This window comes from Acanthaster planci, linkage group LG01 (genome assembly GCF_054643075.1).
Source record: "Acanthaster planci isolate LZ-2023a linkage group LG01, COTS_SCS, whole genome shotgun sequence".
NCBI lineage: Eukaryota > Metazoa > Echinodermata > Asteroidea > Valvatida > Acanthasteridae > Acanthaster > Acanthaster planci.
In genome coordinates this window covers 32,952,682-32,965,667 of record NC_141777.1, presented here as the reverse complement: position 1 = coordinate 32,965,667, position 12,986 = coordinate 32,952,682, and the positions used below count along the sequence as shown (strand labels likewise).

At 41.1% G+C, this 12,986-nt stretch overlaps 1 protein-coding gene across 1 annotated transcript; it reads right to left on the bottom strand.

Moving 5' to 3' along the window:
• Nucleotides 1-1,907: 1,907 nt before the first annotated feature.
• Nucleotides 1,908-12,707, bottom strand: fh (fumarate hydratase). The gene is made up of 10 exons (XM_022248109.2): nucleotides 12,689-12,707; nucleotides 10,254-10,382; nucleotides 9,574-9,684; nucleotides 8,404-8,580; nucleotides 7,326-7,481; nucleotides 6,434-6,545; nucleotides 5,098-5,178; nucleotides 4,413-4,616; nucleotides 3,705-3,936; nucleotides 1,908-3,451 (listed from the first exon to the last, which is right to left on the bottom strand). The coding sequence occupies exons 2-10, from the start codon at nucleotides 10,290-10,292 to the stop codon at nucleotides 3,259-3,261; spliced, it is 1,305 nt and encodes a 434-aa protein (XP_022103801.1). The 5' UTR covers nucleotides 10,293-10,382; nucleotides 12,689-12,707; the 3' UTR covers nucleotides 1,908-3,258.
• Nucleotides 12,708-12,986: the final 279 nt, after the last annotated feature.

The window sequence follows — 12,986 nt, the reverse complement described above, 5'->3', positions numbered from 1 at the left end:
AGGAACATTTCTTCTTGGAACTGTTTTTTTTTCTTTGAGCTTTGCACCTTCACAATTAACAACATTTCCTTGCCACCACTTTTTATGTGGTTTCCACCACATGCAGACTATGCTATTGCAAGTCAACACATCTGACGATAAACACCCCAGAGCATTCATGGAGTTGTCCTCAATTAAACCAATACGCCAGTGCCCGGTTTAGGATGACGAATTCTGAATAAAAAGGAAGAGAGAAGAAAAAATAAATTTTAATTCTATGCATTATAAAATACAGTATTATCTGTCTTCCAAGTTATAACCCCCCCGGGAAAAGGAAAAAAGTGCAAGAGAGTTAAATATTTATGACGAACCTAAAAAAGTTATTCTGATTTGCAGAACTGAAATTAACTTAGCACACCAAATCGTCATCTGCAGTTATAAAACGCAATTTTTGGCTAATCACTTTAAGAAAATTTATCACAACACAGATGCTGTTTGGAGCGAAGAGTGTCCCCAGCAAGATTTTTACCTTTAAAGTCAAGGGCACTTATACGGGTTATTATCACAGAAACAGGAGTATAAACCCAGTCAGTTATACTTGTTCCTATGTGCGGTAATTCTATTATCTCGGTATCATAAATATGAACTTTACATTGTCAGCGAGTTCCCAATCGGCAATATTCGCCCAGGCAATCAATAATATATAGCCTGTGGATAAGTTTGATTAAAACAGAGTGAAAATTCTGCATGTTTCCGCGATAACTTTTAAGATAACGGTTATTTTTCTGAAATTTGTAAATTCTCTTTGACCGTGTCCGTTATTACCTACCGTCTATCTCTTCAACAGTTACTTCTAACGCCGTCCTGTCCTTGGATATCCGTTGTTGGGTTCCCATATGTCAATTTTGAAACGGTCAAAGTTGTCTAAAGGCACATGTTAATTAACTGCAAAAGTGCCCAGTTTCTCGGAGTCAAAAGGGCTTCTGCACTAAAAAAATAATTGCGTGCGTAATGTGCGCCCCAATCTCCCATTACAACAAGCTTGTATCAATCGTACTTTTACAGCATGGGGAGGGGTAGCACCAGCTTTCAGTGGCGTGGTTTTTGGGCAAGTTTTTGTTAGCCTTGTTCAATATCCATTCATCCCTTTTTTTGAGTGTGTGTGTGGGGGGGATCTGGGGGAGGCACGGGAAGGGGGGGGCAGTGCCCCCCGTGTCTACGCCACTGACCTCGTGTTTAGGCCTAATCCATGCTATGTTTACGTGACATGCTTGTCTTTAAAATGAAGGCGGAGCCTCGATTAATGACACCACGGCCTATCATAGTGAGCAAGCTAGTTCCTTTTACTTTTCAGTAATCCTAGTTACTTCTTGTAACAAGGCCTGACAACATTCAATGAAAGGCTTCATTATCACAGTAGGCCTAACATTAAGCCAGCAGTGCTCCTTAAACAGACACTACATGAAAAGACCGCGCTTATGCAGCAGGACATTGACGTTAAACACTAGACATAATGGGCTAAATGTAACTTTTTTTATCGTGTATTCGTCACTTCTGCCTCGAACAATTTGTTGGAGTGGGGGGCTCCTATTTTTTCTAATGGGATTTTGGCCCTAAGGAGTGAAAAAGCAACCTTTCAAGTCCCCCAAACTGACATCTAAAATCGTCAAAACTGTCGATTCGCCGGTGTCAGCTCTGCGACGATATATACTCAGTAAATATTCAGATAAGCTTTTCTCAGAAGTGAATAAAATGTCAGGAAATGTCAATAAATGTAATCACTGTTGAAATAACTCAAAGGTCTTCATCTGCCGTACTCATTAACTACGTTAAAAAAATTTTAATACACCTCAAAAATCATTTGTACATTTTTTTTATAGTTCACTTAACTTTAGACGAACAAATGCACACGGTAGGCATGCACCTGATCAAGATTTTCAGTGTCAACACATTTATTCTTGTTAATACATCACATGTATCCATATGAACTTTAAGAAAAGTCCTGAAAACCCAAAAACTCAACTTCAGCGACACAAATTAAATGTAATGGGTTGCTTCCTACAAGTGAAGATCATTTGGTAACTATCCATGTTGCAGTCAGTCCATTGCAAACCTATCACAAATCCAGTCACGAGTCCTTTAACAAGGCAAGTCACAAGCAACAGCTGAATGGTGGCAAAGGAATGCATTTGATATGGTGCATTTTTATAACCTGACTTACGAAGTGCGTGATGGACTGGACTATTATACAACACAGCAAACTTAAGCACAAAGTATTAGTCTGGGCAGCAAACAATGCACCTTGAGCAGAAGCAATACGTCATCGGTTGAACAGAACCAGGTTAGTGGGAGTGTTTTGCTGCTAGCGACGTGACCGTAACGCATGAATTCCATAATCGTTCGTCAACCAGCGTACTGCAGTTCCGATCAACTGAGCCTCTGTTGCTAGGAAAATTGCGCCCTCTCATGGTCCACTGCAGCTCGGGGCTCGTAGCCTTCCTTCCTGCAACAATGCCCGGTATTTCTCAGATACAACTTAAGCAATTATCTAGTGCACATAACTGGCTTGTTTGTCCTTGTGGCCTTAATGCAGAGAAAACCTCATTTAAACATGCACATCCACATACAGTGTAGGCCCTCCAAGCATTCTACACGCATATATGAATAAACCAGTCAGAATACATATAAACAGGAGGCTCTGCCAACATCACTGAGGCCACTCACCGTCTCATTTCAGGTCAACAATCTACTTTTTTGTGGCACTGGACAGTTATTCAAAATAAATTGTGTACCCTGTAAAACTTTGCTTTATAGTGATACCAGACAATAATTTTTGAGGCAGGAGGTGATCTTGGCAACTGGCCATGTTTGATTTCAGACATTCACGACAGTGTAGATGCTGACCTGTGTAGTAACATCCCTTTGGCGGTGCAAAGTCTGTACCAGATATAGATCTACATGTAGCTTTTAATGAAATCACTTTCACGGGCTAGCTGAAGTCCAAGAAAACACGCTTTTGCAAGATTTTTTCTGACGTGAACAGTAAAGTGAATAATTCAGACATAAATCTCTCAAACCATTTCCTCCTAAATTGATATGCACATTCGTCATGACTCTTTTGCTACTCATGCCAGATTTACAATTCTCCTTGTAAACTAATTTCACTTTGTTTCTGTAACATCCAAAACATAAAATCATTTTCAAGGAAGGTTTCTTTCTCACAAGCTTTGTGTCGAGATCCAGAAACTAATTCAGTATGGAAATAAAACTTGAGTTAAATCATTTGGGCCCCAGCATAAGTTCTGGTCGTACCCACTGGTTGAACTGATCCTCTGTTACAAAGCCAAGAGTTATTGCTGCTTCTTTGAGTGTTGTGCTGTTGGCGTGGGCATATTTTGCAATCTTGGCAGCCTTGTCGTAGCCAATGTGCTGGTTCAGGGCAGTCACCAACATCAGAGATTCATTCAGATACCTAAAAGTTCAAACAGAGATCTAGTGTTAGTCATTTCTGAAACACACATTGAAAAAGGCCAGTTTTTGTCAGAAACAGCTAGACAATAAAAATTGGGCAATTGGACCAAATGGAGTTGAACAAGTGCCCAAGGTGTGCCTTGTTAACCACAACAGTTCTAACTTCTCTACTTGTAATATGACTGTTCACACGTTCAAGGGGGTTTGGGTTAGCGCACAGACACATTACACAGATGATGCCAGAATTAACATACTTGTCAATTGTGTCCCTGTTGGGCACGATGCCAAGCACGCATTTCGTCGTGAAGGAAATGCAGCCATCTCCCAGCAGACGAATAGAGCGCAGGACATTGGAGACAATCATGGGCTTGAACACATTCAGCTCAAAATGGCCGCTGCTAGCTCCCACCGTGACGGCCGTCTGGTTCCCCATGACCTGTGCAGCCACCATTGTGATTGCCTCGCACTGGGTTGGGTTCACTTTCCCTGCACAGAAGATAGGAGAAAAGGATAGGGCACAGACCCACAGAGTCACCTATTTACAAAGTATCATGCAAAAAACAAGAGGTTATCCAGGCAAACAGTTATTCAGGACTATCAGTTTTGGCGAACACAAAAGTTACAAACCCCATTCATTTCATTAATCTTACAATAATAGTAAACAAATCCAAGGCATTTGGCACGATGAAAACATGGGTTCAGATACCACCAAGCGGTAAATGTTTCAAAAAGTTTACTGCAAATGGAGAGGCTGTTTTTAACATAGCATGAAAAAGGGCAGGCAAACATTTTAATCAGAAATGAAACCCTACCAACCAACAGTTTTTCTTCATTCCGACGACAACCAAGTACTGCAAAATATATTGCTGACTGGGTCAGAAAAATGTTTTTACCATCCTGTTGGAATTTCTCACTTGCTTCCTGACTCCCCCAATCTCGGGGGCGGGGGGTTATGCACCTACCAGGCATGATGCTACTCCCTGGCTCATTCTCAGGCAACTGCAGCTCTCCCAACCCACATCTCGGCCCCGATCCCAAGAAGCGGATGTCATTGGCTATCTTCATGATGCTGCATGCCACGACGTTGAGGGCACCGTGGACCTCCACGAGGGCGTCCCTTGCGGCTAGGGCTTCAAATTTATTGGGAGCTGTCACAAACGGGAGACCTAGCAAGCCAGTAAGGGATTGAGTTTGATTAGCACCACTTCAGTATCACATTACTTTTGTCCCAAAGAAAATGGCATTTGACAACCACACAAACACCAGTATAAATCTCTTCAACTCTTAGACATCTCAAAATCATTCTTTTGTAAACTGCCCACAGCTGTAAATGCCTGACTCGATCAATTCTGGGATCCATTAATTATTCCAGGTCTTCTGTCCTGAATAACACCACTGACATAATCAACAGGAAACTTAATGCTACATGTAAATGGCTCTACCGCTGATTTCACTAATCAATGCTGTAAAGCAATGTTCAGCACTTAACTAAATCTTATGGGGTGTCCACCATGTCCACCGTTACCATAACTCCTGACAAACTACATGTAACTGCAAGAGACTTGGTTAAGATGTAGCCATCAGACCTTCCGAGTGATCATCTAGTTCAACAAGGCAGTAACTGGCATAAGAAAGTTAATCCCATACCTGTGCGCTTCTTAATATTTTCAGCTACTTTCTCGGCAAAGCCTATCCTTGTGTTCAATCCAGTTCCAACTGCTGTCCCACCTGAGAGACAGCGGGCAAGTTAATATTAGCCACATAAATGCAGAGAGTACATGTAGGTACAGTCAGCCTCCATGACAGGTGTTAGATTTACATGTAGATGAATAATTTACATATCTTGTTACCCATGGTATCATCATGATCCACTCCATTTGTTGCCATTTAATCAAAACTACCCAGAATCTACTAAAATCCAAATCAAGGGGGTGTATCTTTTTTATGCTTGGGAATGTAGTCGTCAAAGTTTATTGTCAATAATCAGAACTGGGAAGCTTTCAACATCAACATTAACATTTCGGAACTTGGAATTGATGAGTTAAAGATTAAAGATAACAGAAAAGTTTAAACGCTGTGGCAGTCCACCAAGTCAAAATCAGAGAACTGTACTAGTTTCAAGAAATTTCAGGAGACACAACATCAAATAGGGACAGATAAAGGCTTTTGTTATACCTCTGTCTTGAATACTGCATTTCATTGGCCCAGCATGATCATGTGACTGGTCAATAAAAATGTATGTCACCCTCAGTCATTCGTGTACATATATGTATCACATCATGATATCAGAGACTAGTGTCCTCCCCACAATCAAACCATAATGCAGAGACCGCTGACCAGACTACTTGAATGTATTGGTACTTGTTCTACTTTCACCAGTACAATTGATAATAATAAACTGTGGTGGAAGCGCTAACTAGTATACATGGGCATATGATATGATCCCGCTTGGCAGTCAATAATTGCTATTTGATCACAGCTCTGTGATGAATGCAGCTCTGTGTATATGTACACAGCAAGTGACATGGAATGTATCGTGTTATTCGACATCCAGAATTACATGTAGAAGCCATTACTGCAGTGGCACAACGCTCGTGGACAGGTGGCACGTATTGTTAAGTGCCTCTTCGACCAATGAAGTTTCATGATTTGCCAAATGCACGTGTGAATCAAGCTGAAGAATTTGCACATGAGTTATGGCGTCTAATTGGATTATTCTATAGAAGGCTCCCACCTCCCCCCCATTTTCCAATTTTTTACCCTTTCATTAACATTTCAACGTGTTCTAAATACTCTGCCACACCAGAATATTTGTGGAGAGTGGGTGCCAGCAGATACAACTCAGACCGCTGAACATCGGGGACAGTAAAAATAAACGAGGCCAATTTACCCATGAATACAACTTTGAAATAGGACGATAAATTGTATCTCCATCAATATAATGCATTTCATTATTATTAAAGTGTAACAGTTTCGGGCCTACCTGCTGCCAGCTGGTAGAGCCTCGGAAGGGTATCACGTATCCGAGCTATGCCATTGGCTATCTGTGTCCGATACCCACTGAACTCCTGGCCAAGGGTCAAAGGTGTTGCGTCCTAATGACGCATCAAGACAAAAGGCCACTTTCAGAAAATATAAGCGAGGGCACCACTGCTAATGACCAAACACAAGGTGTTCAATCTGCATGATGCCTATTGCACCTTTACAGTTCAAGTCTAACTCAACTCAATACACTGCTGCTACATTGTGAGATTATAAGCAATTCTTATGCTGGGAAACTGCAGGCAAGGCATTTGTGCTCCTATCACCTGTACATGAGCAATGTCAGGCATCTAGGCATGTACAAGGATTTGCAACTGTCTTGGTTGAATTCAAAGTGAAAACATGCCAAACATTTGAAGTAGCATCCCTAATGCTGATTCAGATTCAACTCACAATATAAGTACGTTAGGTAAGGCTGCATCCATACTACTTGGTAATGGCCGGTAACAACACACCAGTGGAAGCCACTAGCTAGTGGCTTCCATATCTGTATTTGTAACACACCAATGTAAGCCACTAGCTAGTGGATTGCATATCTCTATGTGTTATTTCAAGCCACAGCCAAGTCATTTGGACACAGCATATCTTACAAATGGCTCATCCACAATGTAATAGAGCAGATATGACAAACACTTTATAGCAAAGCCAAGAAAGATAAGACACGCCGGCCATCATTACTGTTCCGTTCCTTCCCTCTCCATTTACTTGGAGGTACATAAGTGAGAGCTGGAAAACATACTAACGGCAGTTTGTAACACATATAAGTGGAAACTGCAACGTTCTCCTGGATTCTTAAACCTACATGTAATTTCAAACAATTCAAGCAAGCCCACCTGGGTGTGTGTTCTGCCAATCTTAACGATATCTTTGAAATCTTCTTCTTTCTGTTGCAGGGCGTCATGAAGTGTCTGCAAGCCGGGCAGCAAGCACCTGTGGATCTCCATGGCAACCGCTACATGCATGGCGGTTGGGAAAGTGTCATTGGAACTCTAGTAAGGTGGAAAAATTGTGGATTTTAATCAATTTTTTCTAAAAACTTTCATGTTGATTAATTTGATGGCACAGTTACAGGGAACCTTTTCCTTAGCAAGTCTTTAATAAAATGCAGAACAAAAAGCAGAGATGCAAGACAGGCTGGTGCGTGAACCCAACACTCATTTCAGACAGGCATTCTAGGGTCACGCCAAACTAAATAGAATTAAGAGCAACTCTAGGTCGACCCAACTAAATTTTGTTTCAGAAAGACGAACTAAATACATACTTTTGCATAATGAAGGCAAGCTTTCTTTCATCACTTTTCATCATCATTCATTCATTCATCATTCTTTAGTGTTTTTTTTTTTAATTTGCCTGCCAAAACTTCAAGATAAGCGGCTTTAGTGGTATTGACTTTTTGAATTACGGATAGTTTATTGTACATACAGGCCTATTCTTTGTTGAGAATACAAAAAGACATCGAGGTAAACAGAGTTTCGACTTAACAGGCTTCAATTTATCGGGATTTTACTGTAGCTCTGGTGTCTTCAAGTGTCATTCTTTCAACTGCTAGCATGCCTGGTCACTCCTAATTGTTTCAGACGTCCAACTTTTGCCGTACTTAGTTCACAATTTGCTTTTTTTTTGGTTTGGCCTGTCTGAAATAGGTGTTACTTACTTTGCTGGAGGAAGGAAATTCATCATTCATTTCTCATTTTGACCAACACTTAGGCTCCACCTGAATAGATGGGTCTATGGATCACACTTGAAGTGGTTGTCTGCATAGACAATGCTTCCATCCTGTCCACAAACATGTGTAATTTCCAGTGGAAGCCAAGTGCAGTCAGATATAACCTGCAGAGCTAGCACAACAATCTCCCATATTGAATGAAACATCCCTAGCACAGATTGTGCTGAGGATGAGAGAAAATGTACCTGACTCTTGTTCACATCATCATTGGGATGAATGGGTGACTTGCTGCCCATCACTCCTCCCATCATCTCAATGGCCCGATTGCTAATCACCTCATTGACATTCATGTTAGTCTGGGTGCCAGACCCTGTCTGCCAAATCACCAAGGGAAAGTGATCGTCTAGCTTGCCATCCTCGAGCTGAGTAGAAAGAAAAGCAAATGAGAAATGCAGGTATGAAATGTTTGTTTAAACTAAGACGAACAACGAAAGGTACTGAAGGCTCCTTTGACATGTTTGAGGAGCAAATAAAGGCATGTGAGATAAAAACTTTGAAAACAAAAGAGTCTTAAGGTGAGTGCAAAGCACAATGACATTCATGTTTTGGCCAAACTTTGCTGTCTGTCGAGACGATACTCTGTCACACGCTGTGGGCTATACACTAACACGGAATTAGTTTTTGATGGAAAGCAAGTGAAATTACACAAATGAAAATGGTTAAGAAACAGACGAATGCGCAACGAAAATTGTGAAAGGGCAAGGCACACATCGCGGCATGCATGCATTGCACATGCGTGGTGACACATTTTGCTAGCCCGTAGTTCAGCAGTTGTTTATTGTGCATGCTGTGCACGTTAAAAAATTCACATGAGCTACATGCCAAAAACATATTTCTTTGTTCATCAGACCGCAAAAGTTTCGCGCCACTCGCACGGACGGATATTGACAGGTCAAATTGCCGGATCAGATCCACCTTTTGCGTTCCCATCTGATCGTGACCCGCCAATTGCAGGATCTGATTCACCAATTGGGGGATCTGTATCCTGCTCCAGAGGAGGATCAAGACAGGTGAATCTGATCCTGATCCACCTCATAACGGTTAGCGTTCCCACTACACACAATTGCCGGATCTGATCCACCAATTGGGGGATCTGATCCGGCAATTTGGCAAAAGGTGGATCAGATCCACCAATTGGTGGATCAAGTGGGAATGGGCTGTAAGATACATGTAAAAGCAGAAAGCACCGGTACGTAAATGTTTAAACAAAAGGTAAACAAAGCACTGCACAAAAGTGTGGGTAACATCTTTATTCTGGAAGTGCATACGAGTCGTTTCACACAAGTTTTTTTCATTTTCTCACTGAATACTTTCGAAGGTCAAATGGGAAATATATTTTCCCCCTGGTTTCTCACCTCTTTTGCGGCTTTAATGATGTACTCAGCTTTGTGTGTGTCAAGTCCGAATTCCTGGTTTGCCACGGCTGCGGCACCCTTGAGCACACCGAATGCACGAATCAGTGGCAGCTTCACAAGATAAAGATTTTTACAAGAGAATATTTGAAGGCAAGCGGCAGGAAAAATTGAATGCTTTATCTGTTACTCCGTGCATACGGTACATGTACATATATACTAGTACAGCACTGTACATGTAGTTATGATGGTACTGGTAGTTGCCTGGCATTTTGTGTTTATGTATGGGAAGGGGTCATTTCGTGTCAGATCAAGCATTTTCTGGGTTAAACATCACAGATTTTCTTGAAAGTTGCTGAAATTATTTCATCACAACAAAACTCCCAAAACCAAATTTTTGTGTTTGGGGTCATGGGGTTTGTGAGTTACGAGTAATGAATTTTTGACCTCTGATTTTTCACTTTTACTTTGAATTCCTGTCTCTTGTGGGGAAAAATTATAAGATCAAGCAAAATAACTATTGACCTTTGACCATCTTTGGGCCACACTTTTTTCTACAATTCATAAATTGTACATACATGTACATGAATACATGGAATCTCTGTGCTACCAAAATATAGGAATGGGATCATAAGGCATAAGGATGGGGGCAAGCTTTAAGGATATCATTCATGTGTACATACCGGCATCTTTTCCCTTTCTCCGCCAATGTCGAAGTTCATGAAGGATCGTGCTGTGTTAGCTCCATAGTACTTATCAGCTGGAACCTCCAACTCACCAAAGGTGTCTGTTTCAATGCGGACTTTTGTTGCCTGAACAATGCAAGATAACCAGTAAAATGCCAAAAAACCAGGATACAACGAAATGAACTTCAAATAATTTAGATCACATAGGCTTGATGAAAGCCAGTATCAAGTGATCAACAACTGCCAATCTGGACATACATTGTACATGTACCCTGCCCCACACCAGAGGGTGGCCTGGGAGCACACACAGTACAGCACAAGCATGCTGAAAGCTGCCACTCAACTTCTGCCCAAGGCATGGGGAATGGGTCCCTTATTAAGAAGCACCCATTCCCTCATCTTGAGGGCAGTGTGTGATGGGTGAGAAAAATGCCAGAAGATACCGTACAGGTCAGTTAGTCTGTTGGTTCAAGGTTGTCCTTGCCACAGCTAAGTTATACTTACAACCTAATGTGAATGATAAATACTGTGGAAAGGCCCAAGAAAACCTCATCATAGGGCAAGACTAAAACATGGTTCTGATTTTCCACCACATTTATAGACCCCTTGCATTAAGGCGGAGTCGGAGGCTATTCTTTGTTATTTCAAATTTGATTACAATGAATGCACAAAAGGTTTACTCGAGCCTATCCTTAAGAAAGGAAGAAATGCCCTCTAACAAGACATCATACTCAGGGGGTCTATGGGTGTAGGGATACATATACATGTAGTTTACAAATGGACTACTCCCCAATAGGAGAACCGAGACAGGCCCTAATCTGGGGCCATATTGTAGGTTCAAACAAGATGAAACAGAATAGGCCTTATTACCATTGGACAGTGGATTCTGGACAGTGAACTGCCTCCCGTTATGCTTTTGCATTTATAACCTTCTCAGCAAATGAACATGGGCAGCGTTTTAGGGTCTTGGAAATTTTCACCATCACGAATATAATAACTGTGTATTGTTTCGTTACGCCCCAGCTACATACATGCATGATCCATCCCAACTTGTTTTAGTTGGGACAGTCCCAACTGGTACTAGAGTAGGACCAGCCCGACTGTAGCAAACAGTGACACTGCAAGTGTGTGCCTTAGTTACATGCCAACATCATTTCTTTGTGGTGACTCATGCCATTGCAGAATCTAGTAAGACCTCCGCGTATGGACCCCACTACATGTAGTTATCCTTGCAGTGACCAATTAGCCATCGTAAAGCAATAAATGTCCAATTTAGCACTGAAAATATTGAAGTATTCACTTAGAAAACACACAATTGTTCAGACCAAATAACTATAAGGTTTGTGCACAGGGTGTCAAATGGTGTCCGTCTTGTCCATACATGTATGGAATCTTCCCCACATGCTTGTGTCATGGATAATATGTCATATTGGCATATTTTGGATAAATTCTGTAAGGGTGTGAGCCACAAAAACTTGGAGCAGGTTGAAAAACTTTCTTTAGTCACAAGAATTATGTAGTTGGGCCAGCAAAACTACACTGCTACAGTTGGAACCCTCTGCACAAACTCTATTATGAAACAGGTCTAAAAAATGTTTTTTCTACATGAATATCTAAATATTTCTCAGCAAATGTTGGCTTTTTAACATGTTTAAGGCACTTTAAGATGGCAAATAGAGAAAGTTCACTTGACACCCTATACACAAACTCTAGATCTATGACAGAGGTCTGAAAAATTCTAATATCCAAGTGGTTTTCTATGTATCTCAATGCTAACAAACTCAAGTATTTCGGTTTTATTGAGAATGAATATTAATTCATCCCCTGCTGCAAGTGCATGTACACAATGTAGCCTGTACATGAAGGTACACGTAATAACATAATGTACAGTGGCTACATGTAATTATAACGGTCTTTCCATATATGCCCAGGTAATAAGTAACAATGTCAGAGCATGGAGGAAGGAGGGGACTGGGAGGTAGTGACCTGGTGACAGATAGTGTAAGCCCAGCTAGTACAAACTCAGTCCCCTGTTAACATGTTTAAAATCCCGAAAACGTAATCATGTTGAACGTCGTGTCACGAACCATATCACTTGAATTCTGATGACAAGAAGCAACTCCGAGTCGAAATGAATATGAAATAATATTCCGCCGCAAGAAGTTGCAATGAAATCCTATCATTTGACTGATGAAAGGATTTTCTAAGTAGCCACTCGAAATACAAACAGTAGAACTCTACAAATAAAACTATTTTAGCCTGAACGGCATTTATAAACGCGGCATGCGATGTTGACGACCGTACGATCTAGTATGTACACACGTGGGATACATCCTACGTACACAAATCCATGCGAAAGACACTGCACAACCCACACGGCAGCCCTGTCTGAACCTGGTATTTGTGGCTATGGCTTTGGTTTTTGGTATTACCGGTACATCCACGCTGGATAGCTAAAGTCGTTGATAGCAGTGCGCATATCAAGTGTGGCTGAAGGTGGTAGGAGAAACCAGACTAGTTTGGACGGACGAAAACATTTTTTTCAATGGGTAAGGACATCATTATTACCATTTTCTTACTTTTTTTTTCAAAAACGACTAAGCTCTGGATTTTTATTTTTTAAACATTTTGATTTTTGTTATCATTTTGTGCGGGTTAGAATGATTAAAGAACCTATTTTGATTACTGTGCCAAACTTTGTCTTTTGCGCCCCTCACGACGTTACAAAAT